Source organism: Heterodontus francisci, chromosome 9 (assembly GCF_036365525.1).
Source record: "Heterodontus francisci isolate sHetFra1 chromosome 9, sHetFra1.hap1, whole genome shotgun sequence".
NCBI lineage: Eukaryota > Metazoa > Chordata > Chondrichthyes > Heterodontiformes > Heterodontidae > Heterodontus > Heterodontus francisci.
Genome location: NC_090379.1, coordinates 80950753 through 80975558, shown reverse-complemented (window position 1 = coordinate 80975558; position 24806 = coordinate 80950753). Strand labels below are relative to the sequence as shown.

The window sequence follows — 24806 nt, the reverse complement described above, 5'->3', positions numbered from 1 at the left end:
GTATTCTGGTATTATGTGTTCCCTTTTCTTTCTATGCCATAACAGGTCATTGAAGATGTGTATCAGAAAGAAATTGTAAAGACAAAGTAAGTTGCACCCACTTGAGACCGGGCTTTTTATTTCTGCAGCATACATATTACTTTGTACTAAAGAACCTCAGAATTCTAAAAATGCTCTGCATGACATCACGTCATTACGTTGGTCTTACTAGGAGAGGAATATTTTTGATACCTGAAGGTTTTCCACTGTAACTTGTTTATTGTTACAAATTGCCAGTGGACCTTTTATCCTATATTCTTTCATGGGATATGGGCGTCACTGGCAAGGCCAGCATTTGTTGCCTATCCCTAATTACCCTTGAGAAGGTGATGGTGAGCCGCCAACTTGAACTGCTGCAGTCCATCTGGTGCCGGTTTTTAAAAACGTTCCCTCCATAAAAGATCTGGTGTTTTGAAATTGAATTGAATGTGTGCATTTTGCACTGCTATTGAACAGACAAGGGTGGGGGTGAATAGATATTCCAAAGTAACCATAAGATGACAGTAACAACATTGCAATTCGCCATAAGAATTTGAGGCGAGGCAAGACAATGACAATGCACCACATGCCCTTTAATTTTCAATATAGTTTAAGGATGTAAGCATCAGAATGAACATATGGATCTTCATCTTTAATTACAATCCAGTTGTGTGTCTTGAAAGGCCTAATTTAAATGTGTGGCTTGTTTTCTAACCAAATATAAACTTTTCATTAAGCCCTGATGCTAAAATGTATAACATATTGGTCTCGAAAATGAGCTTTAGTTCAGTATCATTTTTTGACTTTGAGGAGGGAAAGAAATTATGGATTTAATTAGTTAAATTCTCACCCACTTCCTTGAGTTTTCCTTAAAGAAAAGAAAGGGAAATAAAACTTGTCACAATTAACAACTTTTTAAGAATAATTTTTGTGCTGAGCGAAGTGAAGAATCTTTTTTCTTGAAAGTATATGTACTGTGTTTCAGTGTCCATTTTAGTATTTTGGGAATTTGCGCCTGAGACTTTGTAATCTTGATGGCAGGGTTCAGGCAATACTGTTTTAATGTAGTATTTATTCAAAAATATATGCAAACAGCAATTAAATATTGTTCCTACTTTTCAGATTTGCTATTAGAAAAATTATGCTGCTTGAATTCAGGTAAAGTTTTGTTGATTTGGGATTGTTTTTAAAGAAGCAACATTTAAAAAAAAAAATGATTTTTAAGACAGTATTTTTAATGAATGTTATGCCTCCAACTTACTTTGTATTTTTTTTGTAATATTGACAGCCAGTATCTGGAGAACTATCTCTGGCCAAACTATTCCTCCGAAGTATCTAGCAATGCCTACCTGATGTCCATTTGCTGTATGGTGAATGAAAAATTTCGAGAAAATGTTCCTGCTTGGGAGGTAAGATGCAGCCAGTAATCTGTTTGTAGAGTTGAGCGTTGCTCCCTAACCTTTTATGAAAAAGTATATTCGGTGTTAAAGCCTGAGGGCCTCCCCCAGGAATGCTGCACCAAGAAGTGGTGGGGTGCATGTCTGAGCCTGTGATTTCCCCAAAGCAAACTGCTGGTATTGTTGTCAGTAGTTGCAAACTGGCACTCCTCGCCCCAGGAATAGAAAGAAATAAAATTACAGGAATGGTAGTCTAAATAGTTTTATTTTAGTAGCATCTTAACATTTGCTGCCTTTGTTTGAGAACTAGATTTAAAAAAAAGGGGACTGCATTGAATCTCAGCTAGCTCAGCATTTCACTGCCGAGTAGGTTGTGACTAAAGATCCAGAGCTATATAGGGCATTGAGAATGCTAAGGAAACTGGTCAAGCTGAAATGACTCCTGGGCTGTATTGTGAGAATCATTGCTATACACAGATGAGAACAGCTACTGTTTACTCAAATGAAAGCACATTAAGTTTGTGTGTGGGTTAATTGAATATTTTCAACAAATATTGCGCAAACACGACACATTATTTATTGTTCCACAAATGGGATAATACTTTTCATGTTGAGTTTTCCAGTTAGTCCTAAAGGCTGTCCGGGGACACTTGATACTCAAGTTGAAAATTGTGTTTTCCCATTTGTTCATGCAGATCATAAGATTAGGTACTAAAGGAGGAATAAAAAGCAAAAAATGATGGAAATATGCAGCAATTCAGGGAGCATTTGTGGAGAAACAGAAAGTTAATATTTCAGGTCAATGAAATATTAACTCTGAGCTTTCTTTTGGGAAAAAAGGTCATTGACCGTTAACTCTGTTTTTGTCCCTCTACAGATGCTGCCTGACCTGCTGAGTATTTCCAGCACCTTCTGTTATTACCTCCGATTTCCAGCATCTGCAATATTTTGTTTCTGTACTAAAGGAGGAAGTTCCTTTTTATAGCACTGCCATAAACAATGTGCATAAAATGGAATGTTCACAGTAGTCAATAACAGTAGTACTTAGAATCGCAGACATATTGTTTTTATACAACCAGTACAAATTACTTGAATACTGCTGAGTCAAAATGTATTTTTTGATCAACTTATCCTGTTATTACATTACCTGCATTTATCCTTATTTTACTAATTTTTTACTCTAAAGTTTCTGTTTGCACACATGATGCATGTCTCTGACCCATTGAGCATGACAATTCTTCAACAGGTTTTATCCAGTGGATATGTGACTTGGGCCGGACTTTTACCTATCTTAATCGGGTCCGTTCTGAGGCCTGTGGGTCGTAAAATGGCTTCCAATGACGTCGGGTCGGGTCGGGTCTCCGGTGTTATCACGTACAGATGCCATTTTACGATCCAGGCAGCCGGGCACGATCGAGTCGCCACTCCCACGCCCGACCGCAAGTAATTTCAAGGCACTTAAAGCAATTGAGAAGCCAATTGACTGGAAATTTACATGGCCGTTTGATTTTACGGCCGTAAATTGGGTCACTGATCATGTCGGGGACCCGGCAGCTTTAAAAGGGCAGAAGGCAGGTAATCAGTGAAGGTGTTGGAGGTAAAGTTTCTGGTGTTACTTATCGATGAGAATTTTGGTGTGTCATATAAATGTAAACATTTGTAGCTTGTGCAGAGGGCTCCAACTGAGTCTGATTCATTGCAGCTCGGGACCTATCTGTCCTGAGTCAGTGAGTGGAAGGAAGGAGGTTGTGTGTGCCTATCCTGACAGCTGGTGCTTAAGAGATTTAATAATTGAATCTCTTAACCAGTCCAACGATGGGAATTGTGCATTCTGGAGGCAGCACTGCAGAGGAGGAGGGCCATGCCCAAATCAGGAACAGGAGGACAGCTGGGCATGGGCATGCGCAAGCAGCTGGCCAAGTGGCTCCCCGTTATGTGGGAGGGAGAGCAGGTGGCAGAGTCGGGTGAGAGCGAACACATGTCAGGAGACGCGCCTACCCAACAGGCAAGGTATACCATCTGAGCTAACTGCAGCTGTCGGAACGCCAGTGCAGAAGAAGGCTGTGTCTGTCACGTGAGACTGTGACATTTCTCTGTGAGATGGTGGCAGTGGATGTAGCCTCAAACTGCCTCAGTGGCCATCCAATGCCAGTCGCTCTAAAGGTGACTGTCGCTCTTAACTTTTATGTATATGGCTCTTTCCAAGCTTCGATGGCAGACCTGTGCGGAGTCTCCCAAACAGCTGAGCACCACTGCATAAAGGTTGTGACTGATGCGCTGTTCAATTACAATTACATTAGTTTCAAAACTGACAACACCAGCCAGGCTGAACAAGCAAGAGGATTTAGCACAATAGCTGGGTTCCCAATAGTTCAGGGTTTTAGAGACTGTACTCATGTGCCAATTAGATCACCAGCAGGTCATTCAGGGGCATTCATCAACGGAAAAGGCTTCCATTCATTGAACATTCAGCCTGTATTCGATCATCGCAAGAGAATCATGCAGGTTTGTGCACGGTAACCAGGGAGTTGCCACGATGCATACATTCTGAGAAACTCCCAGGTGCCAGCTCTTTTCAGTTCACCGAACAGACTGGAAGGTTGGATACTTGGCGACAGGGGTTATCCTTTGAAAACATGGCTGATGACACCGGTGAGAATCCCAAGGGGTCATGCTGAGGAACGCTTCAAAGAGAGCCATGCAGCCACCAGAGTGACAACCAAACAAACAGTTGGCCTGCTGAAGATGAGATTCAGGTGTCTGGACCGATCAGGTGGAGCACTGCAGAACCCGCCAGCACGGGCATCCGGGATTATTGTCATTTGCTGTGCCTTGCATAACCTAGCGTTGGAAAGGGGAGACGCCATTGAGGAGGTTCAAGGTAACCGTGAGGCGTCATCAGATGAAGATGGAGTTTCTGATGAGGCCGATGGGCAACACCCACATGATGGCAGGGGAGAGGAAGCAGAATGTCCTCTGGAAATAAGAGCAAGAGAGACCGGAGATGTCCTAATAGGCAGGCGTTTCTCTTGAAGGGATCTCTCCATAGATTTCACTTTGTGGCATGCACTGAGCCATTGTGAGAGGGGAAAGACACACACATCCAAGGGAAGAGATGATCAGATTAAAAACAATATCATGTCACGATGAACCCAACCCAAGTGTGTGACATCTCATATATAACCGCTTCAGCAGCGCAACGATGTCTGATGCTACCTCATGGATGACATATGCAAAGTTAAATGTTCAAACCACAAATTTATTTACAGGGATGTAATGTGCAATTGAAATAAATAATTGGAAGGTAACCCAGTGAACCAGGAGTGATGTTACTATGATTTCCTAAAATGTTTGTGGGTTCTCTTGCATGTGGACGATCCCTCACCAGAGGCAGGTGGCTCATCGGGCTGCTGCCCTGCTCTTGATGACTGTGATGGACATCCTCTGCCTGCTCACGGCCTTGCAGACCGCAGCATGTCGGAGTGGTCATGAGAAATATCAGGTGCACCCTCTAACCTGGGAATTTGCGATTGGCATGCCACTAGCGGAGGGAGTTAGGGGCTGCATGATGCATCAGGAGGTCCTCGAGAGGAGCTCCCATGTGCGATCGGCTGCTGCCCCGTGCCCTCCTGAGGCTCGACTGGTTATCCAAGCAGACCTCAGAGGGATGAGCAGCCTCGACCTGCCGCACGCTCATCTGAGTTTGTGCCCTGATGGCCTGGTTCAGGGAGGCTACGCTCCCCCTGAGATCACGGATGGTTTCCAGTACTGGCCCCTCCACTGCAGCCGCCAGTCTGTCAACGGAGGATGCCAGATGGACAAATGCCTGAGAGTTTGCAGCAGACATGCCCTGGATGGAAGTTTCCAGGGTATGCGCTATGGCTCACAGCGTCTCTAGCAACTCTTCCAGATATTCATGCACCGCATGTTGAACCTGCAACATCTCCCTCTGAATGGATGTTCTCAGAGGCGCGTCATCAGCTTGTTGCTCTGCACTGGCCTGGCCTCCCACACTCCTCTGAGTGTGTGAGGCATTGGCCGGTTCTGCCTCTGGTGGCTGGTCCGGCAACTGTGATGTGCTGACACCCGAAAGTGACATTGTTTCCGTGTAGACAGTAATCCCAACCGTGGTGGAAGTCTCTGCGCTGGCACTTGGTGAGGTGCGATGATGTGACAGTGCACCCTCATCATCCGAGGTGGACTGTTGAGTCCCCGAGACCCCTCCTGGCCGCTGATGTGTTTCACCTGCAGGGAAAATCAGATTGATCAGTTTGATCAACACCACAGATTGAAGCGCATGTCCCTTACTGCAGTTTGCACACATTTGTGTAAATCAACTTTTATTAGCACACTTAAGGGCATGAGACAATCGCCACTTCAACTGCCCCCACCCCTCCCACCACATGGGTCACTCCCTCTTGACGACCAGGGCTGCCAACCTCTCCACCTGCCACAGCGCATCCTCTGTCCTCCCCTGCCAGCATCAAGGCATCCTCCTCCATACTTGTCAGTATGCTTGATTGCTGTGGCCACCACTGGTCTGGTTCTCTCCCGGGCATGGTGAGCCCTCTTCTCCTATTTGAACAAGCACACCTAGTTTAGACATATGGTTTGGTCTCTCGCACCCTCACCTATTGGGTTAGTTGTTGCATTTCAGCGCGTCTGCAATGCAGTGCCCAAATTGAACGCTATTGGATCACCATGCATCCCAGACCTGCCCATCCTGCATCCCAATACAATGCAGCAGGCAAGGACTGCTCATTGCTGGTTTCCACCTTGCTTAGTTAGGAGAGACAGACCCTTCCCTGACACATTCACAATGAGGTTAATGAGGAGTACACCTTACGCAGGCAGAGCGAAGCAGGACATTGAGTCGCTTGCGGCACTGGAGCCATGTCCTCCATACCACACAGCAGCTGCTGACCTCCTCGGCGACCTCCAGCCAGGCCCTCTTGGTAACTTCTGCGGGCCTTCTCCGGCCATCGGCGTTGAATGTTGCGTCCTGCCTCGACTCCACCGCCTGGAGGACGACCTGCAGAGATTCCTCGGAGAATCTGGGAGCTGTGGTGAACCTTCTCCCCTCCATTGCTCTGGATTTCTTCTGCAAATGTTTGCCCCTTTCCTGCCCCTGGCCACTGTCACTCTTACTTCACTTCTTCACTTTCCAGTCAGCTGGTCACCTTGACAGTTTTACTCACAACTCCTCCTCCGTTGTATTCCCTTGAGTGGCTGTTCCATTGTACTGCTGTCTGCCTTTTTAAAGGACTGACATTGGCCACGCCCCCAAATCCACTGATTCAGCTGGCTACACACACCCTGTTGGGTGCCGAATATGCCGAGGTGCTGCAAATTGGCAGCCCTGCGCGTGATGCCAGTGGGTGGGCGGCATGGGGCGGATTCGGTTTTCTCGGCTGCTTCCAACCCAGCGCCCTGGAGTCGCAGGCAGCCATAAATTTCCGGCTGCGGGCTCTCTGTTCATTATTTCAAAACTGGCATTGCATCAGGAAGTTGTGACCCCAATTTTGTTACCACCATTTTGATTTCACTTAATGATGAAACGTCTAAGATTAAAACCCAAATTTAAAAAAAAACAAAATAAGTCCCCTACCTGGAATTTATTATGGCTGCTGATCACTTTTTTTTAAAAACCTATGTATTACTGCACTGATTAACTGCAGCAAACTGGTAGCTTAATTGCTAATGAGAACTAGTAGTCATGGACATGTGATAGTGCATCTCCATTGGCCACTATAATTTGCTGCACAGTACTCTCATAGCACTGCACCTTGGTGATTGACAACACTAAGTTGAAACTCTTTTTAACAGTTCTGCAACCAGCTTGTAATGTTTTGTGGACTGCATTAAGTCAACGATTGAAACAGTTTGCTTCCCAGCACTTGGTTTCATTGCTCAAAGATTGAGACTATTGCAGTTATCAGACATTGTCCATTTTTGATTTGTTTTCCCTACATTCTCCTGTATGGTGTTAGGAGCCTGGGAATGAATTGCAGAATATAGTGTAAGGACATTCAGTGATTTTCTCTATCAACCCGTCAAAACAATTGGTAGTCTGATACATAGTGTCTTTGCACCTACGATATTTTCATGTGAAAAGTGAAGGTGGCTTTTTTTTATATTCATTCATGGGATGTGGGCGTCACTGGCTAGGCCAGCATTTATTGTCCATCCCTAATTGCCCTCGAGAAGGTGATGGTGAGCTGCCGCCTTGAAATGCTGCAGTCCATGTGGTATAGGTACACTAACAGTGCTGTTAGGAAAGGAGTTCCTGGATTTTGACCCAGCGATAGTGAGAAAATGACGATATAGTTCCAAGTCAGGATGATGTGTGGCTTGGAGGGGAACTTTCAGGAGTTGGTGTTCCCATGCATCTGCTGCCCTTGTCCTTCTAGGTAGAGGTTGTGGGTTTAGGAGGTGCTGTCGAAGGAGACTTGGTGCGTTGCTGCAGTGCATCTTGTAGATGGTACACACTGCTGCCACTGTGCGTTGGTGGTGGAGGGAGTGAATGTTGACGGTGGTGGATGGGTGCCATTCAAGCAGACTGCTTTGTCCTGGATGGTGTCGAGCTTCTTGAGTGTTGGAGCTGCATCCATCCAGGCAAGTGGAGAGTATTCCATCAAACACCTGAATTATGCCTTATTGATGGTGGACAGGCATTGGGGAGTTACCGGGTGAGTTACTCGCTGCAGAATTCCCAGCCTCTGACCTGCTCTTATAGCCACAGTATTTATGTGGCTGGTCCAGTGCAGTTTCTGGTCAATGGTAACCCCCAGAAAGATGTTAGTGGGGGATTCAGCTATGGTAATGCCATTGAACATTAAGGGGAGTTGGTTAGATTCTTTCTTGTTGGAGATGGTCATTGCCTGGCACTTGTGTTTCGTGAATATTACTTGCTACTTATCAGCCCAAGTCTGGATGTTGTTCAAGTCTTGCAGCATCTGGGCATGGGCTGCTTCAGTATCTGAGGAATCGCGAATGGTGCTCAAAATTGTGCAATCATCAGCGAACATCCCCACTTCTGGCCTTATGATGGAGGGAAGGTTATTGATGAAGCAGCTAAAGATGTTTGGGCCTGGGACACTACCCTGAGGAATTCCTGCAGTGATGACTTGGGACTGAGATGATTAACCTGCAAGAACCACAGCCATCTTCCTTTGTGCTAGGTTTGACTCAAACCAACAGAGAGTTTTCCCCCTGATTCCCATTGACTCCAGTTTTACTAGGACCATGATGGGACTTGACTAGGACTTGATGCCAAGCTCCGTCAAATGCTGCCTTGATGACAAGGGCAGTAACTCTCACCTCGCGTCTGGACTTTAGCTCGGTTATCCATGTTTGAACCAAGGCTGTAATGAGGTCAAGAGCAGAGTGGCCCTGGCAAAACCCAAACTTAGCGTCATTGAGCAGGTTATTGTTGAGCAAGTGCTGCTTGATAGCACTGTCCACGACCCCTTCCATCACTTTGATGATTGAGAGTAGACTCATAGGGTGGTAATTGGCCGGGTTAGATTTGTCCTGCTTTTTGTGTACAGGACATACTTGGGCAATTTTCCACATTGCTGGGTAGATGCTCGTGTTGTAGCTATACTGGAACATCTTGGCTAGGGTTGCAGCTAGTTCTGCAACACAAGTCTTCAGTACGATTGCTACAATGTTGTCAGGGCCCATCGCCTTTGCAGTACCCAGTGCCTTCAGCCATTTCTTGATATCACATGGAGTGAATCAGATTGCCTGAAGACTGGCATCTGTGCTTCTGGGGACCTTAGGAGGAGGCTGAGATGGATTATCCACTCGGCACTTCTGGCTGAAGATAGATGCAAATGCTTCAGCCTTGTCTTTTGCACTGATGTGCTGGGCACCCACATCGTTGAGGATGGGGATATTTGTGGAGCCTCCTCCTGTTGTTTAATTGTCCACCAGCATTCACAACTGAATGTGGCAGGACTGCAGAGCTTAGATCTGGTCCGTTGTTTGTGGGATCACTTAGCCCTGTCTAGCGTCTAGCGCATGCTGCTTCTGCTGTTTGGCATGCAAGTAGTCCTGTGTTGTAGCTTCACCAAGCTAACACCTCATTTTTAGGTATGCCTGGTGAAGCTCCTGGAATGCCCTCCTGCACTCCTCATTAAGCCAGGGGACAAATGCTGGTTCAATGTATTGGTATAGTGGGGGATATGCTGGGCCATGAGGTTACAGATTGTGGTTGAATACAATTCTGCTGCTGCTGATGGCGCATAGCGCCTCATGGATGCCCAGTTTTGAGTTGCTAGATCTGTTCGAAATCTGTTCCATTTAGCACGGTGATAGTGCCACACAACACGATGCTGGGTATCCTCAATGTGAAGACGGGACTTAGTCTCCACAAGGACTGTGCGGTGGTCACTCCTGCCAATACTGTCATGGGCAGATGCATCTGCGACAGGTAGATTGGTGAGGACGAGGTCAAGTAGATTTTTCCCTCTTGTTGGTACCCTCACCAGCTGCCACAGACCCAGTATAGCATCTATATCTTTTAGGACTCGGCCAGCTTGGTCAGTAGTGGTGCTACCGAGCCACTGTTGGTGATGGACATTGAAGTCCTCCACCCAGATTACATTTTGTGCTTCTTCCAATTGGTATTCAATATGGAGAAGCACTGATTCATCAGCCGACGAGGGGCGGTAGGTGCTAATCAGCAAGAGGTTTCCTTCCCCATGTTTGACCTAATGCCATAAGATGACTTGGGGAGTCAATATTGAGGGCTCCCAGGGCAACTCCCTCCTGTCTGTATACCACTGTGCCGCTACCTCTGCTGGGTCTGTCCCACTGGTGGGACAGGATATACTCGGTGATGGTGGTGTCAGGAACATTGTCTCTAAGTTATGATTCCGTGAGTATAACTATGTTAGGCTGTTGCTTGACTAGTCTCCCAATTTTGGCACAAGCCCCAGATGTTAGTAAGGAGGGCTTTGCATACAAACGTACGAATTAGGAGCAGGAGTAGGCCACTCGACCTCTCGAGCCTGCTCCACCATTCAGTGAGTTCATGGCAGAACTGATTGCTCCACATTTCCACCTACCCCCCCCCCCCGATAACCTTCCACCCCTTTGCTTATCAAGACTCTATCTAGCTCTACCTTAAAAATATTCAAAGACTCTACTTTCACTGCCTTTTGAAGAAGAGAATTCCAAAGACTCATGACCCTCTGAGAGAAAAAATGTCTCCTCATCTCTGTCTTAAATGGGCGACCCCTTATTTTTGAACAGTGACCCCAGTTCTAGATTTTCCCACGACTGGAAACATCCTTTCCACATCCGCCCTGTCAAGACCCCTCAGAATCTTTTATGTTTCAATCAAGTCGCCTCTTACTCTTCTAAACTCCAGTGGATACAAGCCTAGCCTGTCCAATCTTTCCTTGTAAAACAGGCCACCAATTCCAGGTATTAGTCTAGTAAACCTTCTCTGTACTGCCTCCAATGCATTTACATCCTTCCTTAAATAAGGAGACCAGTACTGTACACAGTACTCCAGATGTGGTCTCACCAATGCCCTGGAAAGCTGAAGCATAACCTCCCTACTTTTGTATTCAATTTCCCACGCGATAAACGATAACATTCTATTTGCTTCCCTAATTATGTGCTGTACCTGCATACTAACCTTTTGCAATTCATGCACCAGGACACCCAGATCCCTCTGCATCTCAGAGCTCTGCAATCTATTACCATTTAGATAATATGCTTTTTTATTTTTCATGCCAAAGTGGACAATTTCCCACTGTCCCACATTATACTCCATTTGACAGGTCTTTGCGCACTCACTTAACCTATCTATATCCCTTTGTAGCCGCCTTATGTCCTCTTCAGAAGTTACTTTCCTACCTATCTTTGTGTCATCAGCAAATTTAGCAACCATACCTTCGGTCCCTTCATCTAGGTCATTTATATGAATTGTAAAAAGTTGAGGCCCCTGCTCTGATCCCTGTGGCACACCACTCGTTACATCTTGCCAACCAGAAAATTACCCATTTATTCCTACTCTCTGTTTCCTCTTAGTTAACCAATCTTCCATCCATGCCAATATGTTACCTCCTACACCATGAACTTTTATTTTCTGCAATAACCTTTGATGTGGCACCTTATCAAATGCCTTCTGGAAATCTTAGTACAATACATCCACCAGTTCCCCTTTATCCACAGTACATGTAACTCCCTCAAAGAACTCCAATAAATTGGTTTAACATGATTTCCCTTTCACAAAACCATGTTGATTCTGACTGATTACCTTGAATTTTTCTAAATGCCCTGCTATACCATCTTTAATAATAGCTTCTAACATTTTCTCTATGACAGATGTTAAGCTAACAGGCCTGGAGTTTCCTGTTTTCTGTCTCCCTGCCTTTTGGAATAGAGGAGTGACAGTCGCTATTTTCCAATCTAACAGAACCTTCCCCGAATCTAGGGAATTTAGAAAAATTAATACTAATACATCAACTATCTCACTAGCCACTTCTTTTAACACCCTAGGATGAAGTCCATCGGGACCCGGGGACTTGTCAGCTCGCAGCTCCAACAATTTGTTCAGTACCACTTCCCTGGTGATTTTAATTTTCTTGAGTTCCTCCCTCCTTTCCATTTCCTGACTTACAGCTCATACTGGGATGTTACTTGTATCATCAGTAGTGAAGACTGATGCGAAATATCTGTTCAATTCATCTGCCATCTCCTTATTATCCATTATTAATTCCTCAGACTTAATTTTTATAGGACCAATGTTCACTTTAACTTTTTTTTAAATATCTATAGAAACTCTTACTATCTGTCTTTATATTTCTAGCTAGCTTTCTCTTGTACTCTAATTTTACCTTCCTTATCAATCTTTTAGTCCTTCTTTGCTGTATTTTATATTCTGTCCAATCTTCTTAGCTGCCTCCCACCTTTGCGCAATTATAGACTTTTTCTTTAAGTTTGATGCTAACTTTAACAGTTTTAGTTAACCACGGATGGTGGGTCCCACCCTTGGAATTTTTCTTTCTCGTTGAAATGTATCTATTCTGTGTATTCTGAAATATCCCCTTAAATGTCTGCCACTGCATCTCTATTGATCTATCTCTTAACCTGATTTGCCAGTTCACTTTAGCTAGCTCTGCTTTCATGCCCTCATAATTACCCTTATTTAGGTTTAAAATACTAGCTTAGACCCACTCTTCTCTCCCTCAAACTGAACGTAAAATTCAGTCATATTATGGTCGTTGCTACCTGGGATTGACGGGGCTGAGTGCGCCTTTATTGTTTCCAGTGCCTGGGTCGATGCCGGTGGTCCATCCAGTTTCATTCCTTTTATTAGGCTTTGTAGCGGTTTGATACAACTGAGTGGCTTGCTAGGCCATTTCAGAGGGCAGTTAAGAGTCACCCATATAGCTGTGGGTCTGGAGTCACATGTCGGCCAGAAAGGACTTTAGTGAACCAGATGGGTTTTTACAACAATCGACAATGGTTTCATGATCACCTAGCTTTTAATTGCAGATTTTTACTAAATGAATTCACATTTTACCATCTGCCATAGTGGAATTCAAACCCATGTCCCCAACACAGTAGCCTAGGCCTCTCATTACTAATCCAATGACTTGACCACTATGCCACCGCCTCCCCCCTAATGTGAACTGAATTCGAAGAGCATATGCAAAATGTAAAGACAAAATAAAAATCCCAGAACTTCAGATATGGCTCCTGAAATTTCAGTCCTACATATTGAAAATGGCGAACATTTGGAAATAATTTTGGCAAATCTCACAAACGGCATCTTTTGGAAGCTGCATTTGATCATAATCATAAAATCTGGTCCAATAGTTGCTCTTGGCAGCTTTCTATAATCTACAACGTACGACGGGAATTGTTTTACACTGGAGTTCATAAACTTCTTTCGCAGATACTGTTTAACATAGTTTATTCCCTTTCCCTTGATCTAATGAAATGTCTTGTGCACTTTTTATTTTAGACATTTACACAGAAGCCCGAACACTTTCCCTATTTTTTTAAGTGTATTTTGACTGCATCTCTTGCTGAAGAAAGTAAAAATCTTACACTGCGAGAACAGACTGTCCTCCTGGTCTTTCTTGATCACTGCTTCAACAGCTTGGTAAGTATGACCTTAATAAATTGAATATGTTCAGTTCTTCATATCACAATACTTGTGTTAGCAGTCAACTTCCTCCCTCCTCTGGTTCATAACAAATTGTTTCGAGTAAGCATGAGACACCTTGTAGTGTAGTATATTGGACAGACTTTATTGATAGGAACAGGAGTAGACCATTTAGCCCCTCAGGCTGGAACAGGAGTAGACCATTTAGCCCCTCAGGCCTGTTCCGACACGCCAGTCAAGCCTCAGAAACTCCTCAATTCACTACGCTCCCATCAGTCAATTATCAAGTATCATTTTTAATCAGGACTCGCGCCTTACATTTATATAACGTAGGAACAGGAGTAGCCATTTAGCCTTTCAAGCATATTCCGCCATTCAGTGGAATCATGGCTGATCTGTAACCTAACTCCATATACCTGCCTTTTCTCCATATGCTTTAATGCCATTGGGCAACAAAACTCTATCAAACTCAGAATTGAAATTTACAATTGATTTGGCATCAATTGCACTTTGTGGAAGTGTTCCAAACTTCTACCACCCTTTGTGTGAAGTGTTTCCTAATTTCACTCCTGAAAGGTCTGGCTCTAATTTTTAGACTATGTCCCCTAGTCCTAAACTCCCAAACCAGTAGAAATAGTTTCTCTCTACCTTGTCTGTTCCCCTTAATATCTTGAAAACTTCGATCAAATCACCCCTTAACCATCTAAATTTCAGGGAATACAACCTTAGCAATCTCTCCTCTTAATTTAACCCTTGGAGTCCAGTATCATTCTGATAAATCTATAGTGCACTCCCTCCAATGCCAATATATCCTACCTAAGGTGTGGTGCCCAGAACTGCTCATAGTACTCCAGGTGTGGTCTAACCAGTGCTTTATATAGCTGAAGCATGATTTCTACTCCCTTGTATTCTAGTCCTCTAGATATAAAGGCCAGTATTCCATTAGCATTTTAGATAATTTTCTGTAGCTGTTGATACACAGCACATTGATCAGCTCAATTGTATACAGAAAGAACAGTTTTTTAGTTTCCGTATCTTTTGTGCCCTCTGAAGAATCATTGGAAACCATGCTCCTTTATACACTATATTCCACCTACCTCAAAGGTGCATGTCACAGATAAGACCTCATGACATATGTTTTTCCAAATCTTTCGAAGACAGACTATTCATCTAAGCAGTTGTAGTTAGAACATAGAACAGGACAGCACAGTACAGGCCCTTCGGCCCACGATGTTGTGCCGAACCTTTAACCTACTCGAAGATCAAATTAACTACCTACCCTTCATTCTACTATCATCCATGTACCTATCCAAGAGTCGCTTAAATGTCCCTAATGTATCTGCTTCTACCACCACCACTGGCAGCGCATTCCACGCACCCACCACTCTCTGTGTAAAGAACCTACCTCTGAGATCTCCCCGAAACCTTCCTCCAATCACCTTAAAATTATGCCCCCTGGTGATAGCCCTTTCCACCCTGGGAAAAAGTCTCTGGCTATCCACTCTATCTATGCCGCTCATCATCTTGTACCCCTCTATCAAGTCACCTCTCATCCTTCTTCGCTCCAATGAGAAAAGCCCTAGCTCCCTCAACCTTTCTTCGTAAGACATGCCCTCCAGTCCAGGCAGCATCCTGGTAAATCTCCTCTGCACCCTCTCGAAAGCTTCCACGTCCTTCCTATCCTGAGGCGACCAGAACTGAACACAGTATTCCAAGTGTGGTCGAACCAGGGCCTTATAGAGCTGCAGCATAACCTCGCGGCTCTTAAACTCAATCCCCCTGTTAATGAAAGCCAACACACCATACGCCTTCTTAACAACCCTATCAACTTGGGTGGCAACTTTGAGCGATCTATGGACATGGACCCCAAGATCCCTCTGTTCCTCCACACTACCAAGAATCCTGTCTTTAAGCCTGTATTCTGCATTCAAATTCGACCTTCCAAAATGAATCACTTCACACTTTTCCAGGTTGAACTCCATCTGCCACTTCTCAGCCCAGCTCTACATCCTGTCAATGTCCCGTTGCAACCTACAACAGCCTTCCACACCATCCACAACTCCAGCAACCTTCGTGTCATCGGCAAACTTGCTAACCCAGCCTTCCACTTCCTCATCCAAGTCATTTATAAAAATCACAAAGAGCAGAGGTCCCAGAACAGATCCCTGCGGAACACCACTGGTCACCGAGCTCCAGGCTGAATACTTTCCATCTTCTATGGGATAGCCAATTTTGTATCCAGACAGCCAACTTCCCCTGTATCCCATGCCTCCTCACTTTCTGAATGAGCCTACCATGGGGAACCTTATCAAACGCCTTGCTAAAATCCATATACATCACATCCACTGCTCTTCCTTCATCAATGTGTTTTGTCACATCTTCAAAGAATTCAATAAGGCTTGTGAGGCATGACTTGCCCCTCACAAAGCCATGCTGACTGTCTTTAATCAAACCATGCTTTTCCAAATAATCATAAATCCTGTCTCTCAGAATCCTCTCCAATAATTTGCCCACTACCGACGTAAGACTGACTGATCTATAATTCCCAGAGTTATCACTAATCCCTTTCTTGAACAAGGGAACAACATTTGCCACCCTCCAATCATCCGGTACTACTCCAGTGGACAGTGAGGACGCAAAAATCATCGCCAAAGGCGCAGCAATCTCTTCCCTCGCTTCCCGTAATATCCTTGGGTATATCCCGTCTGGCCCCGGGGACTTATCTGTCCTCATATCATTCAAAATTTCCAGCACATCCTCCCTCTTCACCTCAACCTGTTTGAGCATATCAGCCTGTTCCACGCTGTCCTCACAAACGACCAGGTTCCTCTCACTAGTGAATACTGAAGCAAAGTATTCATTTCGGACCTCCCCTACCTCCTCCGACTCCAGGCACAAGTTCCCTCCCCTATCATTATCAGCCCTACCCTCACTCTGGCCATCCTCTTGTTCCTCACATAAGTGTAGAACGCCTTGGGATTTTCCTTAATCCTACCCGCCAACACTTTTTCATGTCCCCTTCTAGCTCTCCTAAGTCCATTCTTCAGTTCCTTCCTGGCTACCTTGTAACCCTCTGGAGCCCTGTCTGATCCTTGCTTCCTCAACCTTAAGTAAGCTTCCTTCTTCCTCTTGACTAGCTGTTCCACATCTCTTGTCATCCAAGGTTCCTTCACCCTACCATCCCTTCCTTGCCTCATCGGGACAGACCTATCCAGCAGTCGCAGCAAGTGCTCCCTAAACAACCTCCACATTTCTGTTGTGCGTTTCCCTGAGAACATCTGTTCCCAGTTTATGCTCCCCAGCTCCTGCCTAATAGCATTGTAATTCCCCCTCCCCCAATTAAATATTTTCCCATCCCGTCTGCTCCTGTCCCTCTCCATGACTATAGTAAAGGTCAGGGAGTTGTGATCGCTATCACCAAAATGTTCTCCCACCGAGAGATCTGCCACCTGGCCTGGTTCGTTGCCAAGCACCAAGTCCAACATAGCCTCCCCTCTAGTCGGCCTATCTACATATTGAGTCAGGAAACCTTCCTGGACACACCTGACAAAAACTGCTCCATCCAAACTATTTGCACTAAGGAGGTTCCAATCAATATTAGGGAAGTTGAAGTCACCCATGACAACAACCCTGTTACTTCTGCACCTTTCCAAAATTTGCCTCCCAATCTGTTCCTCCGTGTCTCTGTTGCTATTGGGGGGTCTATAGAAAACTCCCAACGAAGTGACTGCTCCTTTCCTGTTTGACTTCCACCCATAATGACTCAGTAGACAAACCCTCCTCGACGACCTCCCTTTCTGCAGCTGTGATACTATCCCTGATTAGCAATGCCACTCCCCCACCTCTTTTACCTCCCTCCCTATTCCTTTTGAAACATCTAAACCCCGGAACATCCATTCCTGCCCCTGTGATATCCACGTCTCCGTAATGGCCACAACATCGTAGCTCCAAGTACTGATCCATGCTCTAAGTTCATCACCCTTATTTCTGACACTTCTTGCATTAAAATAGACACACTTCAATCCATCATACTGGCTGCAACTTTGTCGTGTCAATTGTCTAACCTTCCTCACAGACTTTCTGCACTCGGTATCTGCCTGTTCAACAGCTACCCCATCCACTGATCCGTAGCTCCGGTTCCCATCCCCCTGCCAAACTAGTTTAAACCCTCCCGAAGAGCTCTAGCAAACCTCCCGCCCAGGATATTGGTGCCCCTCCAGTTCAGATGCAACCCGTCCTTCTTGTACAGGTCCCACCTTCCCCAGAAGGTATCCCAATGATCCACATATCTGAATCCCTCCCTCCTACACCAGTTCTGTAGCCACATGTTCAGCTGCACTTGCTCCCTGTTTCTAGCCTCACTAGCACGTGGCACCTGTAACAATCCTGAGATTACTACTCTGCTCGTCCTGCCTTTCAGCTTCCAACCTAACTCCCTATATTCGCTTTTCAGGTCCTCATCCCTTTTCCTAGCTATGTCATTGGTACCGATATGTACCACGACCTCTGGTTGCTCCCCCTCCCCCCTTAAGAATCCTGTGGACTCAATCCGAGACATCCCTGACCCTAGCACCCGGGAGGCAACATACCATCCGGGAGTCTCTTTTGCGACCACAGAATCTCCTGTCTGTTCCTCTAACCATTGAATCTCCTATCACTATCGCTCTCCTATACTCCCCCCTTCCCTTCTGAGCCAGGCTCAGTGCCAGAGACCTGGCCACTGTGGCTTTCCTCTGGTAGGTCGTCCCCCCCCAACCGTATCCAAAACGGTATATGTATTATTGAGGGGAACGGCCACAGGGGATCCCTGCACTGTGCGCCTATTCCCTTTCCCTCCCCTGACGGTCACCCAGCTACCTCAAAGCTACTTCCCTCAAACAAGACTTCGTGATTGAACTGTTCCCAGCCTCTTTTAAGAACAGGCTTATCAACCATTAGTTTTCTATACTATAGCTAGTGAATAACTCTACCTATGTTTATTCCCTTAAGTTACACTTAACTTACTCTTTAATCACTCATGGCTGACGTCATTGCTGTTATTTATCTCCTTACACAAGCACTTCAAACAACAGAAGACAAATTATACATTCTGCTCACGACACTTCAAAACCATTCTGTCTCTCTTAGAAAACCTGCTGCTCCGAGGTAGAAAGAAGGTCAACTTTGAATCCTTAACTCCCCAAGATATGCAATATGTAACTGTCCAGGAGGTCCAACACTTTGCGTCATGGTTTTTAGTTGGTTTTATTTCTCAGCAGAAATGACCCAGTTGGTCTGACTTTTGAGAGACTGGATCAATTAATTAGAAACTGACTAGTTTGCTTTTTCCTATCTTGCTGTTTGTGTACTGTGATAGTGAAAAATATGGCTCCAAACTGCTTGAATTTTAATTTCACTTGTGTTTTGTATAATTTTGATATTGGTTTTATTCATGAAAAATTTAACTGCAAAACATACAAATATTTTCATTTTTGATCCCCTTAAGTTTTGAGTGAGGTTAATACTGTACTGTGCCACAAGAGGGCCTCAGCTGAGCATATTAACTTTAAATTTATTTTCTATGGTGGTCTATTTGGCAGACAAGAATTGAGCATCATGTTAACCAATTTGACTATAGTTAAGTAATGCATAAAACTTTAGAAGGAGTATTCATGAAGATTTTCATTCTCTATTATCCACTAAACTGGTTCTTTTTCTTGGGCAAAGTCTTATTTTATAATATAATTGAGTTTTAAAGGAGATATGGCAACAGTAGGATTGGATTGATCATGTTCCCTTTCATATTTCCCAAAGTAATTTTTTCTGGAATTGGGGCTCATAATATTGCAATAAAATTAGCATTTACTTGCCAATGAATTAGTCTTGAAAGCATTGTTTCCATCAGTGTAAATGGTATTGTTTGTGAAAATGATTTCAGCCTGTGAAATACTTTGTTGTCCTCTAACAGGAAGTGGATCTAATTCGAGAACAGGTGCAGCGGCTTATCTCTCTGCCAATGTGGACGTGTCTGCTTTCGGTAAGTTCAGTGACCATTTAAAGTCTACATAAAAAAATTAATACAGATTAGTGACATGAACTTGCTGAGAAGTTTCTTTGAGGTTTATTATCTTTGAGCAAAAACTATTCCATTGCCTGAAGTACATAGTCATATATTTGGCATAATTATAGGCTTCGTTCATTGAAATATGGGACTAGGACAAGATTCCTGACTAAGGTGTCACTGATTGTTAAACTGTCTGTTAATATTAAATCTGTATTTTTATCAGTCACGACTTGAACATGAACTGAAAAAGACACCAAAGCTGAGGAAGTTCTGGAACCTAATTAAAAAAAAGGAAGAGAAAATGGATGAAAAATCTGCAGAACAGTAAGTCTATTGTAGTCTCCAGTTGCGAGTTCTGGACTATCCATTCTATAATTTTGTGATCAGTATAGTCTTAGTGATTCTCTGTTTGTTCATGCTGCTTGATAAAAACATAGCTACTGTATCCTCAAATATTGCATATTCTTCACTGGACTTTGTTCTGAGTTACCTTTTTGGGGAGGCCAAAGTTTATTTTGAGAAAATACTATTTTGTGAACTCACTTTATGTTGCACTGCAAATTCTATGCTAACATTATCTTTGTTTCTTAACCTAAAGGGCAGATCAAGAAAAGCAATTCCTTTCTCGTCTGATCAGAAAATTCTTTGGCGTGTTAAAAGGTAAGCACCTTTTGTTATTGTCTCTCTTGACTGCCATTCCATAAACTGTTAACAGTGGGCCCAAAATACTGATTTTCTGTGTTTCGAGAAAAGTTGTAGTTCTGGTGTAGGGGACAGAAATTTGGGGCGCCAAGTCAGCAGCACAATAAATTGTGGTAGAATTGGTTGTTGGCAGGCTAAGTGCCTGCCTCCAGAGTGGTGTTATGTTAATAACAGGAACGTCAGAGCAAAACCAACCATCCCTGAAATTCTGCCATTTACCCCAGAATTGCACCTGACTTGAGTTAAACCTGCAGAAAAGAGGGGTATGTTACCATTATGACTTGTTAAATCAGAAAGTGATTGCGTTCACAGGTTTTGTATGAAATATCAGCTTTGAATGAAGCAAATTAGAAAAATATTTTTGTAACTGTGCAAATAAGGAATGGTCTGAAAGCTGCCTTTTAGAGGTTTCAGGCAGGAAAGTCTTCCCATCTTTCTATCATGCAGCTCGAACTGCAGGGTTGACTTATGAGCATTCCCATATGTGCCTTTAAAAGGGAGGAAAAGAGAGAAGCACTTAAGATATGACTGCACGAAAGGAGAAGACCAGTTATGAAATACCTTTTCAACAAAGTCTGTGGACTCCCTTGGAGAAATCTACTTAAGCAAACATAGTCAATCTTGTCTCCCATTGCAAACTGACCTCTAAACATCCTCTCAACAACACATAATTCAGAACACTGGTCTTCATATCTCTCTGTGCACATATAGCTTGCTTCATATTACCACTGTGTCCATCCTTGGTTGCCCTCTGTGCTGTTCTTAAATCTGTCCTGATGGTGCTGGTGCCGATGTGATGAATGAGGGCCAGAGACCCGAGTGGTGCTTGACTACATGCTGCTATTATGAACTTCTTGGGGATAAGGTAGTTCCCTTCTCGTGGCTTCTGAGTCCTGAGAGATTCTAGATTGTGACACTACTGCAGGTACATGAGTAGCCTGGTTCCATATCCTAGAACCTACTCGAGCAGGTAACTGAGGGAACTGACTGGGCAAGTCACATGAGCAGTAGAGAGGACAGTATCATGAAGGTGATCGCTCACCACTTGTGCTGGATCATGGATCTGAGATCACCTTAGTTCTGATGACACCATCAGAATTTTGGGTCCAGTTTTAACATTTCAGTAGTTTCCATTTTATGATGATGACATACTGGTAATTTTTGCTTATTACCATGCAAGTATTTGATGGAAATACTGAATCCCAACTCCTAGCATAGTTCAGTGCCTCTGTGTTTTTTTTAATTGCTGCGGTAACGTGTTATTATACATTTTACACATGAAATTTGAGAAAATGTTAACCTGTAGTTATTCCAGTTTTGCATTTTTTTTGCTGAATTATGTATTTACCTTGTATATTGGATTGAATTGTAATTTTCAGCCCTCCCTTATCCTAAGCTTCAAAATTCAACTTTAAAAGTAATATATATTAGATGCAGACAGTTGAGTGTTTAACAACATTTTATATAGATCTCTGATTGCCATGATTTATTTTCTTGGCTATTGACTGTTCGATTAAATTATCTGCTTTTAATTCTATTTATAATAAAACATTCATTTTTAGTTTAGATACCGGGTAGTAAAATTCAAAATCGAACTGATCAACATTGAAATTGTTTAGTTTAATCCAATAAAAGTTTTACGCTGCCTCAATCAAAAGTTAGTCTGCAGCAAATGTCTTTGCTTATATACCAGTCTTATCAGGTGAAGGAGAAATGTGATATGTACCGAACGGCTGGCTCTACAGAGAGTGGCATGGACTCAATGAGCCGATTGGCCTCCTTGTGCCATTATGACTCTATATATAGGTCATTTATGGTTTGAAACTCTTGAGGTTATGTCATACCTTTTTGCCACTGTGCTGTAATGGTGTGGGCTTTGGATGATGGGAAATTATATTTTAGTCTTTACAGAATGAAGATTTTATTAAAGGTTTATTCCATACAAACTTGGAGATATCACTCATAGTTTTACTTTTAAAAAAAAAATCAAATTTATTATTTCATAGCAATCAACATTAAAGTTCTGAAGGTGAGCATTCCTGTAATGGTGTTAGAAATCTTAGAATTTACAGCACACATGGAAGCCCTTTGGCCCTTTGTATCTGTGCCAATGTTGTCATGAAGGTGCTTCGATTATTAATATTTTTTGAGTACTCGTGTTTAAAAGATTGTGAAAATTGGTTCATTTGAAAGACTGAGAAGATGCCTGGATTTTGTTTTTTTTTAAAAGGAGGGACACTTTGTCTCTTCCAGTAAGCATTTAAAAAAAAAAAAAAAATCCAATGAACTAAATAAATATAAGGAGCGTTGCTGGCTATTGGAGTTGTTTATAGAGAAGTCTCATGTCTAGGTTTATGGTTGTCAGGTGTTTTGGCTTTCTGTTTTGGGGCTTGAACTGTTTGAATGTTCATTTGGGGTATCATCTGCTAAGAGAGAAGCCACCCAACTCATCCTTTTCCACCTGTTTTGAAAAATATCCTGAGAATCCAGTGTGATAGCTGAAACTCCCGAAAAGCCTACAAGACTACTTCTCTGTGTCCTGAACAGAACTGCTCTAGAACCGATCCCAGTGACAGCTGTCTGCGTATACCTGGATGCCAGACCAAAGGCCATCTGGAACATTCCATACCTTATCCTGTTTCTTCAAGAATTGACAATACTTGGCCAAAGTATTTTTTTAAAGTTGATCTCTACAGAGCCAGTTATTTCATTTTTCTTTAACCAGTGTGTGTGCGTGTGTGTTAGGTTATTTTAGAAGGCTAGATATTTATACTTTGATATTTCGAACTGTGTGTTCCTAAGCTTTGCATCTTTATTGAATAAGTCTTATTTTATGATAAATCAATAATGTTATTGTTTATTAAACAAACCTGGTTAGCAGACTTTTATTCTGAAACTGATTGTCAGCTGACGAGCTATTAAGTATGGTGGAGCACTTGAAGATAGGTATTAGACCAAGAGCAAGGAGCCTAGTGGCCCGACAGCTGAAGTTTGAAGTGACAAAGCCAGAGGGACGACTGGAATCGGAAGAAGACAAGTTAACACTGGCACAGATACAGTTGGACAGAAAGAAGTTAGAGCTAGAATTTCAGGGGAGGGAAAAGGCAAGGGAAGGGGCATTTCAAAGGGAGCCAGGCGAGAGAAAAGGCAAGAGAAGGAGAATAAATGGAAAGAAAAAGGGAATACCAGCTTAAACGGCTGTAACTAAAACAAAAGGGTGGCCTTGACTCCAGGGAAAGTTCTGATGCGGAAGAACCTCAGGAAGCAACCCAGGCAGACTTGTATAGAATTTGAGAGGGGAAAGCAAAATAACTTTTGATCGTGGATGCGGGCCATGTATAAGACCCTTGGGGAAATAGTTCTGTGGAGGAATTTAAAAATTCACTCCCTCCATTCGTAAGAACCCATGTAGAGAACCAGAATGTTTTACCTGTCAGACCGACAGCTGAGATGGCTGATGATTACGAACTTGTCCACAAGTCCAAACCCTTTTTCCGTCACCCCCACAAACCCGAGAAGGATAGAAGGTGGGAGGGTGAAAGGAAGGCAGGTAGTCAGGGACGAGAAGGGACAGCTGGGAACGTACCGGGATCTCCTCCTCAGGCAAGAAAGGAAAGTGCTGAGGATGGGAGTGATCTGGAGGACTAATTGTTTCCATTTCCACATGGTGGGATACCTTCGTATGGATTGCTGGAAGTTACGGGGCTAACCCATGGGACTTATTGGGGTACACAACACCAATATAGAGAACAGGGCCATGACCGAGAGTACAACAGATCAAGCTGTAACTCCGACTGCAGCTGTAAGGCCAAGTAAAAAAGCCTCCGAGTGTGCGAGGGACATGAACAAGATACCTGAGAACTACAGGGATTTCTTGTCAAAAGGAAAATTAACTCCTTATTCCTCAGGTGGGCAGGTAAACCTATAGTTATACTTAGGGATACAGGAGCCACCCAAACTCTTTTGCTGGGGAAAGGCATGACTTTTCCACCTGAGAGCGCATTGAATGCTAAGGTTTTAGTGAATGGTATCAGCGGGGAGTATATACCTGTACCTTTGTAATGGGTGCACTTGGAGTGTGACCTAATGTCTAGAATGGTAACTATAGGAGTTTCCATAGTTTGCATGTAGACTAAGTTAACCTACTCTTGGGGAATGATTTGGCTGGAGTGAAGGTAGTAGCTTCTCCAGTAGTCATGGAAAGACCAAGTGAAGTCAAGGAGACAGAGTAGTTGCAGGAAAAGGTTCTAGGAAGTTTCCTTCATGTGTAGTGACTTGAGCAATGGCTAAACAAGTTCCATGAGGTCAAGTTGGCACCACAGACAGATATTTGGCTATTTGAAACTTTTTTTGTGGGATTTGGATAATCCGAAGGAAATTCTCAGTATGTCTTCTTTGATCAAGGCTCAGCAAGCTAATCCAGAGTTAAGTAAGGTGGCACAATCAGCTCAAACCAAAGCTGAGGCAGAGGGAGTTCCAGAATGCAACTATATTAAAAGTGGGATTCTGATGT

General features: G+C 43.6%; 1 protein-coding gene across 3 annotated transcripts in view; it reads left to right on the top strand.

The window, feature by feature from the left end:
• aqr (aquarius intron-binding spliceosomal factor) overlaps nt 1-24806 on the top strand; it is an 86312-nt gene that overhangs the window by 3949 nt on the left and 57557 nt on the right. For all 3 annotated transcript variants that reach the window (XM_068039379.1, XM_068039381.1, XM_068039382.1), the window contains exons 4-10: nt 46-86; nt 1141-1176; nt 1307-1427; nt 13405-13545; nt 19496-19564; nt 19815-19915; nt 20190-20251. In XM_068039379.1, the coding sequence (XP_067895480.1) occupies nt 46-86; nt 1141-1176; nt 1307-1427; nt 13405-13545; nt 19496-19564; nt 19815-19915; nt 20190-20251 (571 nt within the window). The remainder of the gene's footprint in view (nt 1-45; nt 87-1140; nt 1177-1306; nt 1428-13404; nt 13546-19495; nt 19565-19814; nt 19916-20189; nt 20252-24806) is intronic.